This window comes from Ursus maritimus, unplaced genomic scaffold, assembly GCF_017311325.1.
Source record: "Ursus maritimus isolate PB19 unplaced genomic scaffold, ASM1731132v1 scaffold_10, whole genome shotgun sequence".
NCBI classification, from domain to species: Eukaryota; Metazoa; Chordata; class Mammalia; order Carnivora; family Ursidae; genus Ursus; species Ursus maritimus.
Window position 1 is genome coordinate 70,090,021 of NW_024423344.1, and position 26,431 is coordinate 70,116,451.

At 38.4% G+C, this 26,431-nt stretch overlaps 1 protein-coding gene across 3 annotated transcripts in view; it reads right to left on the reverse strand.

The window, feature by feature from the left end:
* FGF14 (fibroblast growth factor 14) overlaps positions 1-26,431 on the reverse strand; it is a 591,097-nt gene that overhangs the window by 155,976 nt on the left and 408,690 nt on the right. Inside the window, exon 1 of one of the 3 annotated variants that reach the window (XM_040624317.1) lies at positions 11,704-11,896. The exons of the other annotated variants lie outside the window; for them this stretch is intronic. Within the exon in view, the coding sequence (XP_040480251.1) occupies positions 11,704-11,896 (193 nt within the window). Of the gene's footprint in view, positions 1-11,703; positions 11,897-26,431 lie in introns of those variants that run through there. 3 annotated transcript variants of the gene reach the window in all.

Sequence of the window (26,431 nt, forward strand, 5' to 3'; positions counted from 1 at the left end):
TGCTTTTATGCTTCATGCTGTATCTGCATCACACATCATTCTTCATGCTAATCTTCTTACACACATACACAACATACTTTCTCACACACAAACACACACACAGCAAGAGAGAGAGAAAAGCGCTCTTAGCAGCAATTGTCTCAAACTTAACAGATAAGATTGTAATTGTAAATTATAAGAGGTAGAATAAATATAGTATACAGGGATAATTAGCCAACTGGTTTCAGGCTGTATTTAGTAAACAGCCAACAGGAAGTATGGGGCCAAAGTAAGTTAGAAGGCACAGGGGCTGGGGAAGCATGAGGGAATGGATTCTGGGGCAGGGGAACAGGGCAACAGACACTGAGAACAGACCATTGAGCAGATATCCTCTCTTCAGAAGGCCTTTTAATGTAAACACAAACCTGGGCAAAGAAACCTGTCTCTGCCTTATTTACTAAGGCTGAGCCCATGTGGGCTTCTAAACAAGTGAGCAAAAGAATTTAAAGCTAAATGATATCTTCGAGATCATCTTGTCCAAGCTGCTCAATGTGTGGAGGTCTCAGCATATTCACAGACTTGTCTGAATTGCTCAGCCTATAAAAGGCAGATTCTGATGCCAGAGCCCACACTCTCCCTATTTCCCCAGGGCACCACAGAGCTGATGTGTGGGGACAGCCGGGCTGCATAAGGATAGTGTTAAATAATAGTGATGGAAATGCAGAGATGCAGTGCCACTGAGAATTGGGGTATTTCCTTGCATTCACTTTTTAAGAAAAAAAAAAAACAAAAAACGAGACTGCCTCAGAAGACAACAATAGGCATTGTGTAGCGGGCAGAAACATGGAACAGCGGTATGAAGCCAGCCAACAATGATAACATTTCAGTTAACGTTTAACAGCTGTGATGTCGCAAAGTGCTGTGTTTGCTTTTTTTAAAAGAGTGAACAAATAGGAATATTTATGTTATAAACCAATGAACTTAGGGAGATGGTGCTGAGATAATCTTTGCTACTAGTGCCCTGGGGCAAAAGAAAAACCCAGGCAGAAATGAAAATTTTACCTTTAGGCTGATTTATTGGTGTAGGAGTTGCAAAAAGTGCTTAACATCGTACTACAAGTCTGTTTCACTTGTCCGCACAACAATAAACCATCCAGAAAGTAAAATGAAAACAGTCATGGGAGCATTTGGATACCAGGGACATTTCTAATGATTAAAAATTGTGTTAGCTCAGCAGCAGTAGCAGAGGAAGAGGACAGCTTTGCTTATTAATTCCATATTCTCCAAACTTCAGCAACTTGTATTACATTTATAATTTTCCAAAATGCAAAGGCCTGGGGATGAAGAATACCAAAGTTGACAGACATACAATCCTCCAAAACTTCCAGGAAAACTTCAACATTGCCACACTATCTGGGATGGCTCACCCCGGAAAGAAAGGCTAGGTAGACTATGGAATGAATGTGTCTGAGCTCTGCTGTTCTGCACAGTGCGTTGACCTGGCGCCCCAAGCATCAGACAGAAATGGGAAAGTGGAGGCCGAGCGAGAGGCACACTTCTGTGTGAGGTGGTTGTCATGGGCGCAACACCGCTAGCCACAGCACCATGTTCGGTCAAATGGATCCCGTAAGGATGAAGAAAGGCAAACCTTGCGGTCGACGTTCTAGCCCATCTGAAGGATAAATCTAGGAAGACACTAGGATATAATGTTGAGTACTATTATTATCTAAGATCCACTGGGTTAATTCTAAAAACTTATACCTTGTATCGGTTAGACCTGAACTGCACTGAAATGCTACTTCTGCCAAGAACAAGTCTCTAGAAAAATTACTTCATTTCCTCTCATCCATGGAAATGAAAATACCACCACCTATTTCCTATGGCTGGAGAAGTAAGAGGTGTGGCATATAATGCTTCTAATCCTAGCAGACGCAGTAAAGATGTTTGATTACTTTCCCTGCTTTTTCCTTCAATTTGTCAGGCATGAAGCCAAGACAAATACTTCTGTCTTGTGTAGACTTGTCCAATTTCCTCATCCCTCCATTCAAGTCAGAGCCCGGCCCCAGCGAGAAGGAAGACAGCAGATGCAATCTTCTCTGCACCAGGGTTGGGCCCAGCATGAAATTCTCTTCATGAAAACAGCAGCCATCTCGTTTGCTGGAATAAGGATGAGGTAATTATTGAACAATCTAAGCCACAGAAATGATTAAGGGGCTAGTGGCATTTACTTATGCAGAAAGATTAATAGAGTTAAACAATTGTAAGCTGGCCAAATGGTAAGGAGGATAAAAAGCCACGAACAAATATTTAAAGGGCATGATGTAGCCAAGGCTAGGCAGGAATTATTTACATAAATTTAAAGAGATAAAATGAGGCATGTGGAGGAATAAAAAGACATCAAGCCATGAAATTCTGAGTATTTTAAAGACCTTTTCCAAAGGGAGAAAATTGTTGGATTCTGAAAATGAACAATTGCCCACCAAACTGTCTATGAATTTATTCCTAAACTCTAATTGCCAGCACTTTGCCATTTCTCATATCTCAAAAGCGGTTTGTCATTCTGATAGGAGATAAAAAAAAACAAAAACAAAAACACAAATGTAAAGAATTTACCTCAACTTTGTCACCAGATCTCATAAGTGTGTATCTACATATACTAGGTAGATACGTAAGAGAACCCATTAGCATTACTTAAAACCGAATGTATCAGTGAAAACATTTCATACACAGAAAATAAACGGTTAAATGTTCCTTCTTATATTTATAACTATTTCTTTGTGTATAATACTTGAATCTGAGTGATGTTTATTATTAAGTAAATTAACCAAATATTTTAATTTGCTTATTACTACTGGCTATGCTAGTGGTTAAAGAGTTTGCAAATCAGTGATTACTTAGTCAAAAATCTATTATATTTGTACAGACAAAAAATTAAAAGACTAACTCTTAGACCATTCAAATTCTGTTTTATGAGGACAAGTTGTTCAGTCCCAATACAAATATATATGATGAAAATAATATTCTTCCCAAGTAAGGAAACTTCAAACATTGCCTTCCAATGGTACCTGAGTACCAACTGAGTACTCATAATGTTTGGCAGGGCATCATGTTGTGTGATGGCAATAGTTAACGCATTAACAATTAATCCAGACACATCATAACTATGACAAGATGATCACCATGAATGGTTTTGATGGAGTAAATAATATGTTAAAAGTATTTTGATGCTAACTTTAACTATATTGTAGTAAAAACTATAAATTTATTATGAAAGATTGAATTCCAAAGGCTGTACAAATTGGAATAAGGGCTAAAGGGTTAAACCCTTGGGTCTGACCACTTGCAGGTCATTGGTGACCTTGAAAAGAACAGCTTATTGGTAGGAGCAAAAACGTGATTTAGAAAGGGTTCAAGAGAGAACAGGAGGAGAAAAGTTGGAGATCTATTTTTCAAGGAGTTTTGCTGACAAAAGACAATTGGTTTAGTAGCTAGAGAAGAATGCACCATCATGAAAAGATTACTTTTAAGATGGAATATATCACAGCATATTTATATTTTGATGAGAATAAGATGGTAGGATATGAAGATTATATGATGCAGAAGAGAGAGGGAAATTATTGGATTGATGTCCCTGAGTAGGAAAAAGGATCTATCCCTCAATTGGAGGCAGTCTCAACCCTAAATAGAAGCACGAAGACTTCATCCCCAAGTTCAGAAGGAAAAAGAGGAATAAATGGATAGATATGCAGGATCGGCTTCTAAAAGCCAGTAGTGGAGTATGTGAAAATTTATTTATTATTATTTCTATTTTCTCAGAGAACTAGAGGTAAGAACATAGTTGAGAGTGGGTATGGGAGAGTAGGTATAAGACGTTTAAAGAGAAAGAAGATAAGAAAACCATCTAGTTAAATAGAAATAGATTTTTTTAAATGTACTAGGGGCCCACTTGATGTAATTGAACTATGAATTGAAAGTAGGAACAACCCATGTGTATGCATGTTTTCTCTTCAGCCTTTGAAACCATCTGTGTATGTGCAGGCACAAAATAGGTTTGACGGTTGGATTACCCAGTTAGTTTTATCATGTAAGTAAGGGGAACAAGAAAATAAAAATCAGATAGTATAAGTCAATAAAATATCCAAATAACATATAACTAGACTTGAAAATTGTCTCAGAGTTAAATATTCATCTGTGTTCAATTTTTATAAAGCGCATAATACAATTTACACACAACTTAGACTTGACTACATTATGTTCTTCTGGTATCAGTATTAAGAACAAGATCAAAGAACTCATTAGACAAGAACTCTGAACCAATGTGTTAATTCAAAAACAGCATGCAACACACTGTATCTAGTTTTCTAACAATCTGTAATTCTCATGATTAATTTGTGACTCTGTAACCTTAGTGGTTTGCTTCAGTTTATCATGTACAATAAGGCCAATAAGAAATGTAACCAATAAAGCATCTTGTTAGGAATGAGAAATGTCTAAAATATATAATCTAGGAAAATTAATAAAAAATTAATGAAAGACTTAACATAAAATTCATTACATGCTAATGAAAGTACTCCAAATTAATCCTTTTCGGAGTTTCAGGTCAATGTTGCAATTCATCAAGGAGATAGCATCAATGAGTGTCACATCCAGACACTGTTAGAAAATCAAAACTACATGCCCACGTGAAAAATGGCTTGGTAAAATATGGCGCTTTTGTGGTCTCTTTTGCCAAAGCCCACAAAAAAGTCTCTACTTCCAGGCAAGCCTTCTCACACCTTCAATTTTAAAAAGTTAATAATACACTATCACATGTATCCCATCACTGATACATACATTGAACATCTACTACAGGCCTTACAGTAAGCGGTCTCCCATCAATGACGAGTTCACAACAACATGAAGAACTGGAAGTGCAAAGTAGTGGGGAGATAGAGGATTTGAGGACAGGCAGATTTGTGTTTGAATTCTGCTGGTGCTACTTGCTCGGGTGTAAGCCTTTTGGCAAAACGCAAACTCTTTGAGCCTCGGTTTTCTTTGCCGTGAAATGCCGATGTATCTCAACTAATTGAAATAACGGAATAAAGTATGTGACAATGGAGAACTGGCATTTGTTAAGAGCAGAGACGCTGGTGTCAGCCTGGCAACCTGGGTTTCGATCTCAGCCCCACTCTTTAAAGATACATGAACTTGGTCAATTAACCATTTTATTTGTTTGTTTCAGATTCCTCATTTATAAAATGGATGGGTAGATAATATTAGTGCATCACCCATTAACGGATAATTTAGTGTATCAATGGATAGATAATGTAATGTACCTACCATACAGATTTCTTGTGAAGATGAACTAGTCTTCCATGGTACAGCACCTGACGCAGAATGCCATGTAGGCAGCTGATACACACATTAAATCCAGTCAGTTATGGCACTGCTATGTGCCAAAGACTGATCTCAACGGTCACTCTATGTCACATGTAAATCCTAAGAAATACACAATTTTTCATTCATTCAACAAATGCTTGTGCAGTGTTCGTTTTATGCTAGGCACCGGTGAGACACTGACTTTTAAGGGGCAGTATCCCACCATACATACCATATGAGTGTGTCATACCATAAGAGTCCCTATCAAACCTGATAGCTGAGGACTTTGCAAACATAGGGTGAAACACATACTACACACACAAATATTTCACACGATATAGCTTTATCAAAAGAGTATTTCCCCTGAATGACAAAGTAATAGCTACCATAAAATGTTTTTTTAAAAAGGCATCTAGATTCCTACTACCACTCCCTACTGCTATCCTCCCAGTAAACAGTAAATGGTAACATATTCATGTAATGTGAGTTTCTTAAAATGAACACTGGAGTCTTTACAGGTAAAATTACTAAATTAGTTGTTTCCTAGTTATGCCAACACAGTGTGATTGACTTTAAATTGCATCGACCTTGTTAAAATTGTTTTTGATATGTTTGAGTTGCCATTATGCTTTTGTTTTTGTGTCTTTAGCCCTTGAGTGCTAATGACAACAGCTAAAACATCATATACAAATTTGTATTATTGAAATGTCATAGTCTGTTTTGGCTAAAATTTCTCACTACGGGGGAAGAAATTAATATAAAGTATACCTAGAAAGAAACTTAGATTCCCAAAACTAAATAGATAAATCAGATTGAATATGTCACCCACCTTCTCCTTTGAGTATCTGCCATTATTTTTAAGTTAGGCCAATCAAATTTAAAAGACATTATTTTACATTGAAGAGAGGGGAGGGGAGGTTCATGTCCACTTGAAAACAATTTTCTTATAGTAGCATTACATAGAATAAAACTGTTAAGAGAAGAACAGAATTTAGGGGCTAATCATAGAAGAACTACACAAATAATTCTACTAATCTGAAATATAAACTGAAACCTGTAACTGATAATGGTAACTCGATGGGGGATTTGGGGTGGAGTGGTGTTTCTGAAATCTTGTACTGCGAACTGTCAAAGGATTTCTTCACGAGTAAACAGTATTATTTTCTCAATACATGTAAACTCAATCTATGAACCTAACTCAACCCAAAGCAAATCATCTTACTCAACCTTACATCTTACCTAGACTACTCTGTAGCTTACACTTGGCTTACTGGAGCACTTCCTAGTTTACTGCACCACTGTGGTATCAACCATTTTTAGAAGCCTAGAGCAAATGTAGAATGTTGAAATCATAACAATTAAGGCATGGGAAAAAAATGCATGAGCAAGCAAGGGGCAACTTCTTAAAAAATCTCTAACATTGTTTTCGTTACCAATTCAGTAAAGCTCCCGTAAGAGTTCTCACTTAGGAACCCTACATTTGACAAAATATCCTTGTTGAAAAATTAGACATTTCAATCTAGAAAAACTATTATTTTTGTCTTACCTTTATACAACTAACAAATAATATCATTCTGATTATCAACAAGTTAGCAACAGGTATTATTAAAAGGTAAATAGGAAGATTCTTATGCGCACGGCTTTGGAAAACTAAAAAACAAACACACACACACACACACACACAAACAAAAACCAAAACACTTTCCAAAGAAAAGAAGGATGATACTTAGGGGGAAAAATATTCCCTTGTTTTATTTTGACCTAAACAACCAATATAAGCAGGTGGTCTGTATTATCACATGGTAATGGCTCTGAAGCAGTAGCACAATGGATTGTGGTCTTTTGATGACTCTCTGCTATTGATTATTTCCTGAGAAGGTGGACACATCTTTCCTTACATAATACCTTGTAAGAGGGAAGACCATTTTCCTAGGATAACTGATGGGCTTCACTGTCACACTGGAGCAAAGCAGTTTTGTTGATATAGGCATACATATATTTCTGCTTTTTATAGTACACAATAACTTGAAAACAAATTTTAAGTAGCTCATTTTTCTTTCCTTGTTTCTTATGACATCCTGTAATTTATTTTAGGTAAAATTGCTAGTAAAAAACCCACATAACTACTGATTAAACATACATGACACATGATACTGTGGCTCCTATGACAGTAGTGAAAAAAAGTAGATTTCAAGAAATGATTGCATTAGCCACACTAAAAATTTTAAAAGGTTATTGTCTTATAAGCAATAAAGGTTCTTGTTTTGCTTTACAAATTAACAATGAAAATGTAACACTTTAGGATAAAATGTTCATTATACATCATTGCTTACAGTTTCTATTTTAGTTTTTCATTTTTTATTAAAAAAGGTGAAGATTTCAAATAAAACTATTTGCAAATTGTTGGTTTCCTTGTGCCCTCTTCTTTCTTTAGCTAAATTAACAGGTATCCTAAGTATCTATTTTCATAAATTAGTTAAGCCTTAAAGTGAGGTTGGTTATATGTAATCACCATCTAGTCCGTTAAGAAGGGGGTAAGTTATATATATATATATGGAGGAGAGGAAAAAATATATAAGAACTTGAAAAGTATATATACTTCTAAAATGGTCTATTTAGAGTACTGTGGTTCAAGAACACTCTTTTAGCTTTGGACCTGTTGACCTTCCCTATTTCACTTCAATTCAAGGGCAATGCCAAATACCCAGGGCATGGCAGGCACTTTATCAAGATTTGAAAGTCTATGAAAGTGCAGAAAACACAGACTTTGCTCTTAATGACAATTAATCACATCTTGGGATGGGGCACAATTAATTATTATCAGGCATAAACAATGATAGTGAGGTATAAAATGCCACAGGAAGTCTATTCTTACATCTATGCAATAAGGGAAGACTTCCTAGACACAAATGGCATTTTCTCCAAGCTTTAACAAATGGGGATAATTTCAACAGGTGAAGATAGAAGACAGAAGATTCTATACACAGAGTAAATTACAAACAAAAGAATAGAGATCTGAAAGCATGTGGCTAACTTTAGGAACTTTGAATGGTGTTTGGAGTCTTTGGAGGTAAGGAAGGTAGAGAGAGATGAATCTGGAAAGGTGGGATAGTCATGGTGCCCACAAAATCCCTAAAAGCCATCTTGTAGATTCCTGTCCTTTACAAGAGGACAAAATGGTACAACTGGTACTCAACTGGTACAAAAATCAACCTTCTATGAGGGTAGGCTGATCAGAGTGGGGGATAGGGCTCCAACCAAAAGCACATAATTAACTATAAGCCATCCTCTTTATACCAAATAAATTACCAATTAAGGAAGCATTAAAAAGGAAAAACACCCTACATTTAAGAACTGTCTATTACTCTTCCCCCAACACAAAATGTGGAGTTATTCTTTATTCTGTTTGCCAACAGGTCACATGTACTTGAATTCACCTGTCAAAACGTAAACTTCAGCCAAAATGGACTATGATATAAGATGACAGCATACTGAATTTCTATACTTTCTTTGCTTCTCTCAACAGTTTAAGATTTTTCCCAACTCAGGAGCTTTCATTTCCCTTGTCAGATGTCAGCTCTCAACCTGGACTTCTCAGCGTGGCCCACCCTGCATACTTGATCTAATTAGGTTTCTCTCCCACCACCCTTGCCCCTGCAGCCTCCATCTCAGGCCTCTTTGTTCTTTATAGGACTTTGAGTCTCTTATTTCATTCCTTTCCATATGCATTGACTTTTACCCCATATATGTAATCTCCATGATGGAAGGGACTTCATTTTTCTATTCACTGTTTTACACGTAACACCTGGAACAGCACCTGACATAGTAGGAAGATTCAATAACTCTTTGTCAAATTAATGACTTTCAAATATGAAGATATATAAAATTGTCATACCTAAAAGCTGCATCTTTAAATTAACAAATCAGATTTTTAAAATTTCCTGAGGGCAGTTCCTCTGCAAAAAGTGAGTTTGGAGGTAAAGATAACTATGCTTAGAAATATTTCCTTAAAGAGCATTTAATTAAATAATGAAATAATTATGTATATATGGCTATATGTAATATAAAAATCATATAATTAGGTATCAATATATAACTTATATGATACGAAGTTTTAATATTTATTTTGCTTAAATTAGTAAGAATAAATTAATGTCTGATGCTCCAGAGATACATCTATATTTTTCTTCACAAAAGAATGTATTTCTTTATATATGAGAAGTATATGGAGGATAAAAGAAAAGGTCCTGATGAAATTTCCTTTTAGCCCATCATCTGTTTGGGAAATGAGGGAGCAGAAGTGACCTCAAATATATTTTTCTTACAGATCATTGATGCATGCGTATCATTTTGAACTCATGAATACCAGGAGAGCAGTCAGGGTTGAAAATGGTGTGTAACAGACTATTAGGAAACTCAGATATCTTCCCATTATCTGGAGGAAAAAAAAAGGTATATCCCCATCTTAAAATACAGAAGTGTAAAGCACACCTTCCTTCATTATGCAATATGACAAAACATTTATTGTCCATATTTCAAAACAATCTACTGGTTGTATATTTAAAGAAGACACACAGTAGGTTTTAATCATTGTTTATATATAGTAATCTTATATAGAAAAGAACAGGTTTATTTACTTCAAGCAGATGGCAAATTTGGAGCTTTACCTGGTGAAAACTGTGTTCTAAAAGAGAATCTGATCTTAAAAAGGGGGAGAAGCAAACACTCTGAGTCAAGATAATGTGACATTCCATGGATCAACAATGTTTACAACAACTGAGTTGCTCTTATAATACAAAGGCTTCCTGGCTATAAAGAATAGAGAAGAATATATATATTCTTCTAGGCTCTAGGCTAAAGTGGAAAATTAAAACCCATTTTTCTTAATAGCTTCTACACTCATCTGAAAATATTGTCCCCAAACACTTCATCAAGAGGTATTAAATTTATGCAATTAGGTATTATATTTATATATATTTTATCTTCCTTAGAACTGCCACTCTAATTTTTCTCCAATGTTTGCCTTTTAAGTTCGATTCTAAGAGCAAACAATCTCCAATTTCTAATGTGACAATAAGCTATTGTCCTTTAAAAAACTATTTAGCTACAGCCTTTATAAAAAAAAAACCAATCATTGAAACTTTTGGTCATAAATCTGTAACGCGTAGAACACACACTCACATAGATACACATGTATAGCGTATGCTTGTCTCCCCTGTCTTTGGAACACAGGGTATTTAAAACAAATACAGCTGGGCACCAAGAATATAATGTGCTGGGCAAACATATACTCCTATTAATGTAAATACATTCTTCAATGTTTCCTGCCAAGCCCACTTAGTTATGAAAAGCAAGCAATCCCCATTTCTCCCACAGAACACTCCACACAGTCTCAAAACAATCGCCCTTAGCAACTGGATGTAGAAGCAAGCAGAGATGAACAAAAGCAGTTGGGCTCCGGCTCCTAAGTTGCCTTCTCAGACCCTGACATTTTAAAGCAGCAAAAGCAGGACATGCTGGGCACTAGTTGTTTCTCAAAAAATATGTATAGTAAGGCAACTCTTCTAGTCATCCGCTTGTAGTAACTGCTTGTTTTGCCTCATGTAATTCGCGAGTCCTTGAATTTAAATTGGCACATATTAGGGATGTGTACCTCGCCAAACCCCCAATTCGGACTCATTCTTCCTCACTCTGCGCCCCTCTCCACATCCCAAGATGTGACCTGGGGCTTCAGCGCGCTCAGTGCTGCCCGCTAAGCAGCATTCTGGTAAATCTCAATTGAACTGGCCCTTAGTTACACACACCCTCCACTCCTCTGACACCGGCCCCTGAGGAGGGCGCGCGGGGTTGGGGTGGGGATCACCACATTTCGCCAAGGTCTGGGAGCCAAGGAGGTTTTCAGGGGACCTGGGAGGCCAAGTGAGGCCACACATTCTTGACCCCTCCAATCAGACTAGAAGCAGCCGCCAAAACCCCGAGGTGTAGCGGAGATCTTTCTCCAGCATTCTGGAGTCATATGCTACCCCCCGGGGGAAGCCAAGACCCTCAGAGTGGAAAGAGATTTTTCCTGGAAGCCAACCCGCAGGAGACTCGGGGAACAAGAGGCACCCGGCGAAGAGCCGTCCAACTTGCCGGCTCCTGGCGGGGTTGAGTTTTCAGTGGCTACAGGTTGCCTGAGAGCAGGTTCCCAGCTCCCACGGGCGGGCGGAAGGCGCTCTGAGCGCTCTGAAGGGAGACTAGGGCGTGGGGGTGGGGGGTGGTTACTGAGAGACGGAGGGATGGAAAGGGGAGCCCGAAGAGGCCCCATGCAGGTGGGGAGATGGTAGAGGTCCGAGGGCGCGCCTCCCAACAGTGACCCACACAGACCTTGGCGCCGCAACCTGCGCTTCTTGAGGCCGAAGATGCGCACTTTGGAGAAGATATCCACCAGGTTGCCGTTGCAGAGCCCGCGGTTCTTGCTGGGGCTACTCCGCCTCCTGCTGGCAGACGGCCGGTCCCAGTGCTGCTCCCGCGCCTGCCGCTTCTGGCGGATCAAGCCGCTGGCGATGGCCGCAGCCATGGTGGCCCGGGGAATGGGTCCGGGAAGAGAGGGGACAGAGGGAAAGGGAGCTGGGGACACGGGAGAGGGAAGGGGCGGCGCAGATGGCCGCTCGCCCTCGAGGAGGCGGAGGGAGGAGACCCGAGGGGTTGAGGAGAGGGGTAGGGGCGCTCAGTCCCGACTAGGACCCATCTCCCTCTCCGCGGAGCGCGGGGCCGGGCGCGCAGATGCTCCCGGGACGCTGCGGGGCGAGCCCTGGGAGCCGAGGTCGTGTCGGCCGCCTCCCGGCCGCGTCGGAGCCGACAGTGGGGCCGGGGCTGTGGGCGCCGCCGCTCACCGCGCGCTGACTGAGCCCTGTCGGAGGCCGCCACTGCCACTCGCGCTGCCTTCAAGCCTCGCCCGCCTCCCGGGCGGGAGGTAGAGCCCGCCGCCTTCTTCCAGGGCACGGGATGGAGGGCAGGTCCCGGCCGGGTCTCGGCGCGTGCGTCCGTCCAGGGCAGACTAGGCAGGACTCAGCGCCGGGCTCGAGCTGCCCCCCGGCCCGTGCCGCAGCCGCCGCCCGCTCGCGGGTTCTGCCGGTGATTGTCAAGTGCTTTGGAAATCAGCAACTGGGGAGAGCAATCTTCTCCCCGGAGATCTCTAATCAAAGCGCTTCGTTCCCACCCCACTACACCTCCCTCCCGTAACCCCTCTATGTCTCTCTTCAGAAAGAAAGAAAAAAATATATATAATGATTAAAAATATTAATAATAATAAAAAAAGAAAGCTAAAATGGATTCCAGGGGGTGGGGTGCTAAGAGGCTGAGCCAAAGCAGGTGGGGATGAAGGAATATCGGTGCGCTTTTTCTTAGATGAAACTCGCAGGTTTCCGAGGCTTCCGCGGCTTGGCCAGGGCTTCTGAATCTTAACGTGTCTCCTGGTCCCCAGAAACTCTCGGCTGCGGTTGGAGGGCGAGGTGGTTTCCGCCCTCCCTGCTAATCCCTTCAGCGCCAAAACCCCTCCACCCTGGGAAGGAGGAGGAAGAAGGAGGGAGGAGAGTGTGTCCCGAGGAGGGAGGCGCCTCCACTCCTCACCCGGTCCACCCAAACTTGCGGACTCTGCCTCTTGCTGTCATTTTTAAACCATAACATGGAGCAAAAAAAGGAGGGGGGAGAGGAAGGTGAGAAGCTATGCTAAGGTTGTATGTATGGAAAGACCCCCTTCCCAAATTCGCTCTCTAGCACTAGGAGGAGGAGATGCCAGCGACTGTAGCAGCTACAGAACAGCAGCTGGACAGGATAATTGCCCAACTGAATACTGAAGAAGTCACCGCAGAAATATTAAGGGGGGGGGAGGGTGTCACAGTATTCCAGGGACAACAAAAAGCAGCCAGACTAAGGGACACTCCAACCTGAGTTGCTGTCTTTGGCGTCCCCGGGTAGAGAAGCTCTCAGGGAGCAAAGCCATATGAACTGTGTCTGAAATTCAAATACAACAGCTGCTGCCTCCTCCCCTTGACTTCCTGTCTGTGTCCTGGCAGTGTTCTGTCTTGGATAACTGAAAATATAAAGGTCCAAGAGGAAGGGAGCAAGGGGAGGGCACCTTAGGAAAGAAGGCTGAGAGAGAAACACTTCATGCTCGGATGAATACAGATCTGTGGTTTCTAGGATACACTCCGAGCGACAGAACCAAGTGTAGATTTTGCTCCTGTGGTTTTGTACCTTTTCCTCTTCCCTTTAAGCTGTTTGGTTTATCACTACAGGAAGGTAAAGAAAAGAAATGCAAAAACTAGACTTCTAGCAATCTGGTGTGAAGGATGGAGGAAAGAAGATTCATTTGTTAATCGAGAGACTTTTAACAATCACTTCTCTGGTGACTGCTTTAGAGCTGGAAAGAGGAAAAGGCACATTCTGCAAGCAGTCCGGGGAACAGTTCTGAAACAAGACACACTTTCTCTTTGTCTCAGGAATAGGCAGTTAAGTACTACAAAGACTTGCAACCCAGCAAGTGGGAGAAGCTCAGCCCAGGGTTGATTACAGAGAGGCTAGACACCTTCCTCTCCATAGAACTTATCCACAACGTCTCCATGTAAGCAGTCATTTATCTGTAACTCATTGCATTTATTCCATATTTACTAGCAAGTTTTCTTTGTGGAAGACAATTTAAAGAAAGTGTATAGGTTTAACTCCAGTGCAATTATCATTGGCTTTAGGATGATGTATATTGTATTTGACATTTAAGAACATCCTCTGTAAGCTTATTTTCCACACCTTCCAGTGTTATTGTATCTACAAAATAATAGCAGTTATTAAAAGGAATAAGCAGAAGTAATTTTGCCAGAAATTTGTAATCCCTAGTAACCCAAGAGATAGTAAAAGTGAGGAAAAGGGGTGTGTTAACTATTTTGCTCTATCTCTACTACTTTATTTTCTATTTTAATATCTTTGTTCTTATATTTTTACTAAGTGTGTATTTATGTTGTGTTGCCATGTTCCTACTAAAAAAGAAAAGGCCGTTTTGCAGAGATGGCTATTTAATTGTATCTTTTTAAAAAATTCACTGAAACAAATCCCAGTGAACATAGAGTAGCTACTCTTGCCTTCCATTATTGAAGAGAGGCCATTTGGACATTTCAGGCTTTATAGATTGGAATTTCTGAATGACTTCACAATTTAAAAAAACATATTTATTTAAAGCTAGTAATGAGTTTTTCAAAGAAGCCAACCGTTTAGGATAGTGACCTCTTAAATCTAGTACTACTACCCCAATCAACGTAACCTAGTTTGCCTTGAAAGGTTTTTTCATCCTATGACATATGTGTCTACTGTATTAATTTGAACAGATAGAAATTAAGCTTCTTATTATTATAGCTGTTAATTATTTTCTTTCCGGGCATTTTTCTTATAGTGCAGTCTTTTCCCCCAGTTCCTTAGATTGGGTAATTGGAAGGTCGGTTTTTGGTTCCTTCAGACCCCTCCCATCATTGTTCAGTACCCTCCAGATCAGGCTGTGGTTCAGCACCGCGGACAGAGATCCTGCCCCGGGGTATCCAGCAAAAGGAAGTTCCCCTGAGTGGGGAACGCAGGCGGTGAGTCTCTAATACTCCCCTCCCTTAAAAGCAGCTTTTCACCTTTTTTTTTTTTTTTCTTCCCCAAGGTGGAAAGGAAATCAATCCTCACAGCTTCCACTAACATTAATAATACTCCTCTTAGCATCAAGCCTTTCAGCTCTTTGATAACGAGAAATACTCTTCCTTCCTGATGCATTCCGACCCCTGGTGCAGCGCGGGGAACCGCGGATTCCTCATACTCAGGGCGTCCACTCAGACTGTGAATTTCACAAGCCATAAGCGGTTCTCTCTATTTTATGTGGTTTCCTGTTTTAATGCAGCTTGGGGTGGAGGCAGCATTGGGATAATCAAGGTCCTTTAGTTTAATCCCTGTGTTTTCCTTTTACCTCCTCAAAACGCTGTTCAGCTGTTTACAGATCGAGGAGGTAAGCGAAAGAAAACGCAACAGAGCCATCTGCTGTCTTAAGCTGTGATAAAAGTGTGTGCAAAACTAGGGCGAAATTTGTATTCACCCGTTAGGGGCGGGTGAATACAAATCCATACCTTGCTGTAACTCAGAAAATAATTTCTCATTTGTGAGAAGCTCCCCCCGACCCCCGGAGTTATTAATTTCACCTTTGACTTTGTAAAAACAAACAATAAAGTACTGCTACTACCTGGTGTATAATGAGTTGCAGGAAGTTGCTTTAGTCTCTCTCAGCCTCAATTTCTTCATCTTTAAAATTGAAATGATAATAGAATCTTCTTTTCAACTCTTGTGAGATCAAATTTACTAAATGAATGTAAAGATCCTAGTACAATGTCTGGCACCTCCTAGGTGTTCAAAAATGACAGCTACTACTACTACTACTACTACTACTACTACTACTACTACTTTCCAAATCACTCATTGCTCTCTTGTAAATTCCTTTCCAATTTCCATGTTTTTTTCAATATTGAAATATATGTATTCTCATGTGTATTTTTTCATGTCCTCGATGGATTCATGATAAGATTTAAAGTATTCAGAAATGTAAAATATATATATATATATTTTTAATTTTGGAGAGAGAAGTTTGAGTTCAAGCCTTAGTTTGTAATTGACTAAATTCGTGAACTTGGCCCTATGAAGCCATTTCCCACTCACTAAATAATGATAATAAAATCATTTCCCTCCCTCATAGAGATTAATGTTTGTGTCTATGAAAAAACAATTCTAAAACTGTAAAGAATCGTAAAGCATTCATTCATTGGAAGGTAATTATTCAAATATCTTCCCTGTGATTGCAGTTCTCTTGATGATCGCATGCTCCCTTTGACCTCTCTACTTTGCATATGTTGTCCCCTCTGCCTGAAATATAATATAAAACAGTTGCTAAAACCACAGTTGGTGTAAGGCAAACATAGGCTTGACTGTGTGTCTTTGAGCAATTCATTTAAGCCTAAGTGTCACTTCCCACTTCTGTCGTAATAATACGATAAGGTTATTATGAGAATTACATGACAACATTATCTAAGACACTTACAGAAGTGCCTGTCACATTGGAAACTCAACATACAGTAGCTCTTGGTAATAACTTAACTCTTCATCACTCTGTTCTTCATCTAATTCCATCTTTGTGAAGATGTCTCACAGGCATCTCATGCTTAACACAGCCAAAATCAAACTCTTATTCTTCCTTCTCAAACTTGTTCTTCTCCAATCTTCCCTACCTATGGAATGACAACTCCATTCTTCTTGTTCCACAGGTCAAAAAGTTTGGCATCATACTAATCTCATTTCTTTCTTTCATATCCCATATGTACTTCCTTAGCAAAATCTATTCAGTCTATCTTCAAGATATATCCAAAATATTATCATTTCTTCTTCCCTATCACTATCTCCACTACTGCCTACCATCATCATCTTTTGGACCACCAACCTACGTGGTCCCCTGGGATCCACTCTTCTTTGATATGCCCTCAATACTGTGGCCAAAGTGTGGAAAATAAGATTTCATCACACTCCTGTTCCCCTGTTCAGAATCTTACACTTCAATAGAAACCAAAGACCTCACCGTGCCTACAATGTCCCATATGATTTGTATCCACATCTGATTTCATTTGTTCTCTGACATAACTTCTACTTCTCTTTCCTTGTTCACCAGTTGCTGTTCCTCAAACCACTGTCATGCTCCTATCCTATAGCAGGACTTTTATATTTGTTCTTGCATCTGACTCTTTTACCTCTTTCAATTCTTTGCTCACATATTATCTTCTCACATGAGATCTTCTCTTACAAATCTATCTACAATTGCAACCCCTAAACATAGTCCCTTCCTTCTTCCTTCCCTGGTTTATGGTTCTACATAACACTTATAACTTAAAATTTCTATGTATTTCCTTATTTATTTGGACTGTCTTGCTACTTTGAAATATATGAAGGAACATATTTGGTTTCATTTGTTGACGGCCACACTACCCAGTGCTTAAAATGGTACCAGAGTAGGCACTTGACAAATACTTGTTTACTGAAAGAATTAAGAAGTTGGGTACATAGACCAATAGCTATTACCAAATAAAAGGAAGAGGAAATTGTGTTTAGTCCCATCTGTCAAGGCTGAATTACCCCACAGTGCTGATCTCTTTAAGCACCAAGGCATCTAAAATTCTATTTGGATTACACATAATCTCAACCCCATAAATAGGATATACAGAGAGTACTTTAGTCTTTGCTTGATGATTTAGCTGCAGTCTATGATGACATGTAGTTTGAATTCTGAATTCCAACAGGGATAACCTTGGGCCTTACTGGAGATGTGAGACTAATTCTACTTGAATTGGAGAGAACTTTTCTATCATCTTTATTTTAAATTCCAGTATAATTAACATACAGTGTTATATTTCGGGTGTACAATATAGTGGTTCAACAGTTCTGTATATTACTCAGCACTCATCACGATAAGTGTACTCCCATTCATCTATTTCACCCATTCTCCCACCCACCTCCCTCTGGCAATGATCAGTTTGTTCTCTATATTTAAGAGTCTGGGTTTTTGTGTGTGTATTTATCTCTTTTTTTCTTTCTTTGTTTATTTTGTTTCTTAAATTCCACATATTGAGTGAAATCATATGGTATTTGTCTTTCTCTGACTGACTTATTTCTCTTAGCATAATACACTCTAGCTCCATCCATGTTGTTGCAAATGATGAACACACTAATTCATAAAGATATATGCACCCCTTTGTTTGTTGTAGCATTACTTATAATAACCAAGATATGGAAGCAAACCAAGCATCCATCCAGAGAGGAATGGATAAAGAAGATGTGGTATACATATACAATGGAATATTACTCAGTCATTAAGAAGAATGTACTACCAATCTTTGTGATTCATTCCCCCACATCCTATTTTCTTCTTCACTTTTACATTGCCAACTGACAATGTGCACCTTTTCAAACCTGATACATCTAATCCATTGTAAATTAGAAACACTGATGGACATATTTATCAGAAGTGTCTATAAATATAAACTAAATGAATTCTAATGGAGGAATGCATATAAACAAGAAACAGCCTTATTCATGTTAATTTCATTATCAAAGGTGCTTTTTTTCTCCCTTGACTTCTGAGTTTTTGCTATGTTCTAGGTGATTTTGTTGCATAGACTGCCTATGTTCCAACTAGATAAGTTTTTGTAAATGGTTCACTAAAAAAAAGTACATAATTTTCGTGTTTGCATCAACCTTAATAAACAAAAAGTTCCAAAGAATATATTTTATGACGTTGATGTCTATATTAGATGCTATTTTTCACAAAATAACAATTTGTTTATCTTTCATTTCTGCCATTGTCACAGCAATTATTTCAACTTAACCAAATTCATCAAATGTATGAAACCACTGATTTTAGGATGCATTATTTTATATATGACAATAAAAGAAAAAAACTTTGCTAAACTATGTCATGCCATAGATTAAAAGATGTGTACCAATTTCAGAGCTGTTTATACATATAGTGTATTTGCATTTTATAATCAATAAAATATGGTATAATGGTATTATATAAGTCTATAAATGGGAGTTGTACTTTAAAAGCCTGTTGTACTCTGTGTTTTGCCTAGACATCACACATCTAATTAAAAAAGATTGAAAGTGCTTCAGAGCACCTGCAGGCTAAAACGTTTTTGGTTTCATTGTTGTTGTTCTTCGTGTAATTTTTTTTGTTTCCCAGTGTGTCTGAATCAGAGGGATAGATAGGGTGGAAAAAAATATTCCCCAAACATTTCCTAGTTACTTATTTGATCATCTGTATACAGTGAGTGATATACTACATTTTGTAACATGGCTTCCTTTGTGAATTATTCACTTTTGAACATTTTAAATATCTCCTAAGTTAAGGATAAAATATGAAGATCCAACATTTTTTCACAAATAAATTATTGTAAACTTATTTAAGATGAGCTGAATTGGGGTTAAAAAGGATATTATGCATTTATGTTTTCATCCTTTTTTCCCTGGATAAATGGGTTCCATTTGAAAATATGTAAGATAATTCTGGTAATGTAGTCAATACTGATGTCCCTCTTCCTTTTTTACTCATTTGGAAGAACATCAAAAAGTAATGTTAAGATGCACTTGGGACACATTTTCAGCTAGTTAATTAAGATTGAATACCTATCTACTCCTTATAGTTCAAGTTCAAAATCATATTTTTTCTCTGATAAAATTGTTGACTTTTATTTTAGATTCAAAGGATAATCTAAGTGAACGTTAAAGCATTTTAAATTAAATTTTCAAGAAATAAGTGATTGTATTAATGTTACAACAATCCAGTTGATCTGTTTTGTTGGATACATTTATTTCTAGTAGGTGACAGATTTCCATTCATTAAAAAAAACCTGGAAGGAATTTTATTGTTGCTTAATATTTTGATTCAATAAAGAAAAAGTGAAAACTATTGGTACCAAAAACTTGTGAACATTCTTTCCTATAGAAGCAATACCAGATTGATACTAGCAGATGGCTTAACTTTACAAATCTAGTGTATTTTTTTAAATCTGACTAATACATTGGAAAAAAATATTCTCAGTGTCTTCCAGCCTTCTATATTAAAATAAACCCAAAATGTGCATAGCATTCATTTCAGAGCTATGAATATTGACGTATCTTTCCTTACTCTAAATCGGTAGTGGGAGATGATAATAACACTAATTTTAATGATATATCAGTTCATTGGCTTTTTAAAAGACAAATACCTCAACAGAAAAAATATTAGCCAATGTCCAAGAAAATTGAGAAATAAACATTCATTTATAATCTCAGTGCAAAGATTCTGTGTGCACATATATATATATTTTACCTATATTTGACATGGTAAACAATATCTATTCAATGATTACTAGAATGGCCAGTTTCATAGCAATTAATTGTTTTAGACTGATTATGTTCTTTGTATTTGGTATATATAGATTAAACACATATATAAACATGTATGCATGCACACACACATGCACACATGCATATGTGCCAAAACACACACAACTAAATTCCACACTCTGGCAAAAGCAATGTTGAAGCATTAGTGATTTCCAAATGAAAGTGACTTGCAAACTCTAAGGGTCAAATTCCAGACTTTAGATAGCTATTTTTGTTACCACCTTAAGAGTGTGCAATACCTCTCTAAATTTACTGTTGAATTTTTCTCGATAATGGTTCAATGGAAATTAGGACTACGTTAGAGTACAGATTTTAGTCATAATTCTTTACATGTAAGCAAAGACTATATCTCTCTCAACTTATAAAACACCTAAATAATACGTGTTTAATGGTCTGTGACAAGCTTTAGCATTTTTGTTGTTGTTGGCAGTGGCAAGGGAGCTGTGCCTGAAGAGCTTTAGCATTTATTGAAATGAGTGTCCAGATCTCCGCTTAATAGAAGAGAAAGTTAAGCCCCCAAGGTGTTAAATGATTCATGTGTTTATACTGCTAGGAAGTGGAGGAGTCAGATCGTAAGCTCCTGCTTTTTCTACCATACTATGTCCTCCTATCGCTCAGCTATTTAGTGTAACTAGCTGTCACAGCACCAAGTCTAGAATGGGGACTTATATGGGATTTAAGGGCTCCCAGCAGTTTCGTGGATGGATTTTGGATTATCTGTGATTCCCCTGAATTTATCCTAAAGGGAAAATGATAGTGCACAGGTGGACATGTACGTACACTGACTCACAGTATTTATCCAATTCTTAAAGAGATCTCTGACCAAAGCAAGAATAAGAACCACAAGCGTAGAAGGAGGAAAAAAAAAAAAAGAGAGCACCTAACACCCAATACTAGGTTTTCTGACTATAAAATTTATACATGCTCATTGAGAAATAATTACAATATAAAATAAATGAATAATAAAAACCAATTCTAATCTTAACATTAAAATTTTTTGGTGTATTTTTTCCAGTTTTTTTAAAAAAATCATTTTACATAAAAGTTTGCTATGCTATTTTTGGCACAGTTTAGTGACTAAGAAGATACATTTGAGGTAAAAGCCAGTGTATCAAAACATACACTTAAATTATATGACCTGGAAGTCCTTCAGAAACTACTATATTCTATATACATCCAAAAATCTTTTACAACTCAGAAATCACTTTCTTCTAAATCTTGCTCTACATGTTCTAAGTTCTGGAACCAATCCTTGCCTTAGTGGTCAGAGTTTTAGAAAGTTTAGCTAAATATCTTAAGACATAGAGTTCTGGAAAAGTGGATATTAATCCACCTCTGATATTATAATCTACATCTAAAAGACACAGGTGAAAATAATTTCCAAAGTGCAATGCACTTAAGAAATGTTATTATACATTGATGCCATATTCTTGAGCCTAGTCTTACTTTGTATATCAGAACTAAAAAATTAAATCCTTAAACTATTCCCCTGAATCTCCCTGAATAAACTGAAAGTTTCCTATTGTTTCTGTAACAAATCACCATAAACTCAGTTACTTAAAACAACACAGATTTATTCTCTCACAGCTCTTGAGTTAGGAAGTCTCAAATCAGTCTCACTGGGTTTAAGTCAAGAGGGCTGCAGAGCTGGTTCCTTGTGGGAGCCCCGGGGAAAGAGGCTGAATGCTGGCTTTTTTATCTTCTAGAGGCCAACCCCATTCCATGGTTCACACTGCTCTCCTTGCATCATTTCACCCTCTTGCTTCTTGTCACATCTCCTGCTATAGATTCTGATCCTCCTGCCTGCCTTTTATAAAGATAACAGTGGTCCCACCCAGATAATCTGGGATAATCTCTCTATCTCAAAATCTTTAATTTAACCACATTTGCAAAATCCCTTTTACTATGTAAATTAACAGAGCCACAGTTGCATGAATTAGGACTTAGATATCTTTGGGGGCTATTAGTCTACCAAACCTACCCTATATCTAAGGCACATGGAAATAAAGCCCTGCCTAGCATTTGACAATCGCCCACCCAACTCCACTACTATGGACAGGATAACTGCTCCAGAATGACAGTTTTTAAATTACAGTCCTGCTTCCTACAAATATATATATATTTTTTCCTTCCTACGAATATATATATATATATATATATATTTAAATACCAGCTGCTGCTTGATTGAATTTCTAACTACTGTCTGCTTCTGTATCTCTGTTGCTTTACTCCCTGCTCAGAATAATGTCTTATCATTGGCCAGGTCTTTCTGATACCACCTGCTTACCTGAATTTCTTATGACTTCAATTATTACATCTCTCAGAAAAAAAAAATGTACAGCATTTCTCAGCAGTTGTGGAAACAGAGCCACTGTGCTCCCCTGTGGGTCATGAGGATGCATTTTCTGAGTCCCACATAAATCCATGAAAAATTTAATTTCTTGAGTTTATATCACGCCTCTCATGAGATTCAGGGCCATGGAATCGAGCTGAATAAAACTAAGGCCAGACATGTGATGCTGTACAGGATGAGATTTAGAGCCGAAGGCTATCACCAAATGAAGGAAATAGATTCTGAAAGTCTTTTTTCCCCATTCCATTTTCATTTTTATGTAGCTGTAGGGGTGGTAAATAATTGCTGTTTCCTTTTAGAAATTAAGACTAGCTCCTTAGGCAGGAATTTGCCTTACCCGTAGATTTGACACTGACTACAAATGAAGGGTATCCTTCAAGTCAAAGAGTTTTTAAAGGAATCAAATACATCCCTGAACCTGATGTAGTCAGAGGAAAAGGAATCTCAGAAAAAAAGAATAATTTCAGGCAGAACACCGTGGAGAATTTTAAATAAAAAAATTTTAGAGCCCTCATCTCTAAAGTTCTCTTTGCTCACTCCTTCCCCCTTTTTGCCCTATGTTGTCACTCACTTTACCTTCCTGTGAGTCCCTCTGAGCTTTGAAACTGGTTTCCAGAAATGAGGTACTCAATACTTGCAAGAAGTCTTTGGCTGTGAGTCAAAGACAGTAGCTATTCTACTTTAGAGGTTTCATATTTTCATACATAACTGGAAACACCTAGACATCTCGGTAAATGGATCTCTTTCCGATGGACAGGGATAAACTGTCCAAATGGAATTATTTTTCCCCTAGATGCAGTCAGCTGGGATAAGAAGACGACAGCTCTGGCCACACTCACAGGCCCGTGTTCATTTCTCCATAAAACAGGCTTAGAGATCCTCTCAAGAGGTTTTGTTCTACCAGGACGAGTTGAAGATTAGTTTATGCCAGACGTTTTGGACTATAAACAGGAGACAGCAATTTAACATATTTTTATACTACAAAGTCTCGATTTTAGCCCTTGGTGCCCTACTGAAAGAGTCAGAGCAGATATTCAAATGCTGCTTTCTACTTTCAGGTCTGCTTTGGCTGAAATAAACCAGGTGTCCTAATTCTCTGACATTTGACGTAGCTTCCGTTTCATGACTCTGAAGTGCGCCTGACCTTCCCTCAGTAAATTCATGCCCACCTGTCATGGGGATAAAAGCTACAGCACAGGGAGTATAGTCAATGGTACTGTAATAATGTTGTCTGGCGACAGATGGTAGCTACACTTGTGGTGAGCATAGCATAATGTATAGACTTGTTAAATCACTATGCTGTACACTGGAAACTAACGTAACATTGTGTGTCAACTATATACTTCAACAGGAAAAAAAAAAAAGTTCCTGCCTATGGCTCCCAGCTTCTCAAACTCCAGGGATGATCTCTTGGCTTCTAAGCACTCCCAGCTGTCCCAATGCAGAGCTCCTGACTTCAGAGCCTTGCACACGCCCACGAACCATGTACTGGATCAGTGTTGGTCTAAGTGAGGAAGAGAATCTAGTTATGTTCTAGACTTTTGGTCCCATTCCCCCATTCTCACTGTCTCATGCCAGGTAACACGGGAACTTTTAAAAACAATACCTTCTCTAAAGGAAGTTACTCTTACGCACTAAAAGAGAACCAAGAGATCGAGGCTTGTGGAGGTCCTCGCTCTTAATTTTTATTAATCTCAACAGATGGAAAATCACTATATGTGACTCAGAATCATATCTTATTTCTCAGTTCTAATCATTTATGGATTTGAACTGAAATCTTAATTCGTTATGTTGCATCCTTATTTCCCACCTTTAAAAGTTAGAACGAGGAATAATTTTAGAGATGATCTAATTTAATAACCACATTTCACTAAGCAATAAACTCAGGCCCGAGGAGGTTAATTAATTTACTAAATTAAATAATGAGTTATTTAATAAGCTAACTGGAAGCAGCTCCAGGCCTGGACCTGGAGCAAACCTCCTGACATTGCGTGCAAGGGCCTCTCCTCTACACCTTGCTACTTCTTCCAAGAGCTTGGCTTCACTGGAGACAAACGCCCACACACTGTTCCCAAAGCACTTCTAGAACACAACTAGCCCCTCTCTCTTTTTGCTAAGCAACAGCCCATTATTTTTTCTGTGCAGGTACATGTATGATTCTTAAATAACCTAAGCTGGTTATGAATTACAGTTGACTCTTGGACAACATGGGGGTTGGGGTGCTGACTCCCTGTAAAGTCAAAAATCTGCCTATAACTTCTGACTCTCCTCAAACTTAACTACCAATACCCTACCGTTCACTGGACATCTTACCAATAACATAACAGTCGATTAACACATACTGTGTATGTCCTATGTATACTGTATTCTTACAATAAAGTAAGCTAGAGAAAATAAAATGTTATTAGGAGACTCATAAGGAAGAAAAAATACATTTATAGGTCTGTACTGTATCAAAAAAAATCCGCATGTAAGTGGACCTGTGCAGTTCAAACCCACGTTGTGCAAAGGTCAACGGTATTATATCTGACATTTTTAAGATAAGCTCTTGTCAGTCAATATATTCATATAAAAGATAATTTTTATAAAGGCATATGTCTTTGTTTACATGATCAACCTACATTTGTACATCCATTCATTAATTCACCCTATTCACAAATCTACTGAGTATTAATTCTCCATCACTATGCTTGACCCGGGATTCAGACATTAGTAAAAAGTGAGTCTACTCTCAAGCAGCTCAGAGTACAGGGGAAGATGGCTGCATATGTATGTGGGCCTCGCTGTTACACATGCTGTTTGTAAAGCTCGTGCAAGAAGAATGGAAAGAAAAGTCAGCTCTGCCTGTGTGAAGGTAGGAAGGGTCTCTTGAAAACAGTAACACTGAGTTTTAAAAGATGAGTTTTAAAAGATGGGAGGTATTCACCAGGTAGATGGGAGAGGGGAGGGCATAGGGATTCCAGAGAAAAATGTCAAATGAGAGAAACCTCAAGTTAAGACAATTTAATGTGTGAAGGCAGGTGCAACAGTTGTGTGCATCCAAAATACCCCATCTGTGTTGGGAGGAGGGGTACAAAGAGCCTCAGCTGGTGACCATATTAGGAATCATTTGTCATTTGGAGAAATTTGCACCAGCTATAGAACTAGCTGAGCAAATAAATATTATAGAATAAGTCACAGAAAAATGCTTGTCCATATAGGCTTGTAATAGGAGCCACGGATTTACCTGGGTATTTTCATGTCATCTCACTATTCTCACACTGAGCTTTCGCCATACTTTTCTGTTAGTCTAGGAGGCAGCGTTGTTGGAGTTAAAATGTACACAACATAGGTTATGTGTGTGATGTATGTCATTCAGCACACACATGTACACTCATAAAAATAGACTAAAGTATAAATAGGGTTTATCAGTGTGTGGTGGGTTAGAGCTATTTATTTACTTTTATTCTTTGCACCGCCCACCGAATCTTTCAAGGAGCATGTGCTACCTTCATAATCACAGAAGGCTGACATTTTTAAACAGAGATGTTGATTTAGAAGAAATAGGAGGACAACGTATATATAAAGAAGAAAGTCTTTACGTTTAGCCGAGGAACTAGCTGTGGACATCCATCAGCTATTAGATTATTCTTTCTTCTAAGTTTCAGATAATCTTGTTTCTCCTTTTATCATGAGAGCATCTTCTATTTACGTGGTATCTAACGCCTTGCATTTAGAATTCTTAAAACATCAAATTTTTTCCCTTTCCCTTCCTGC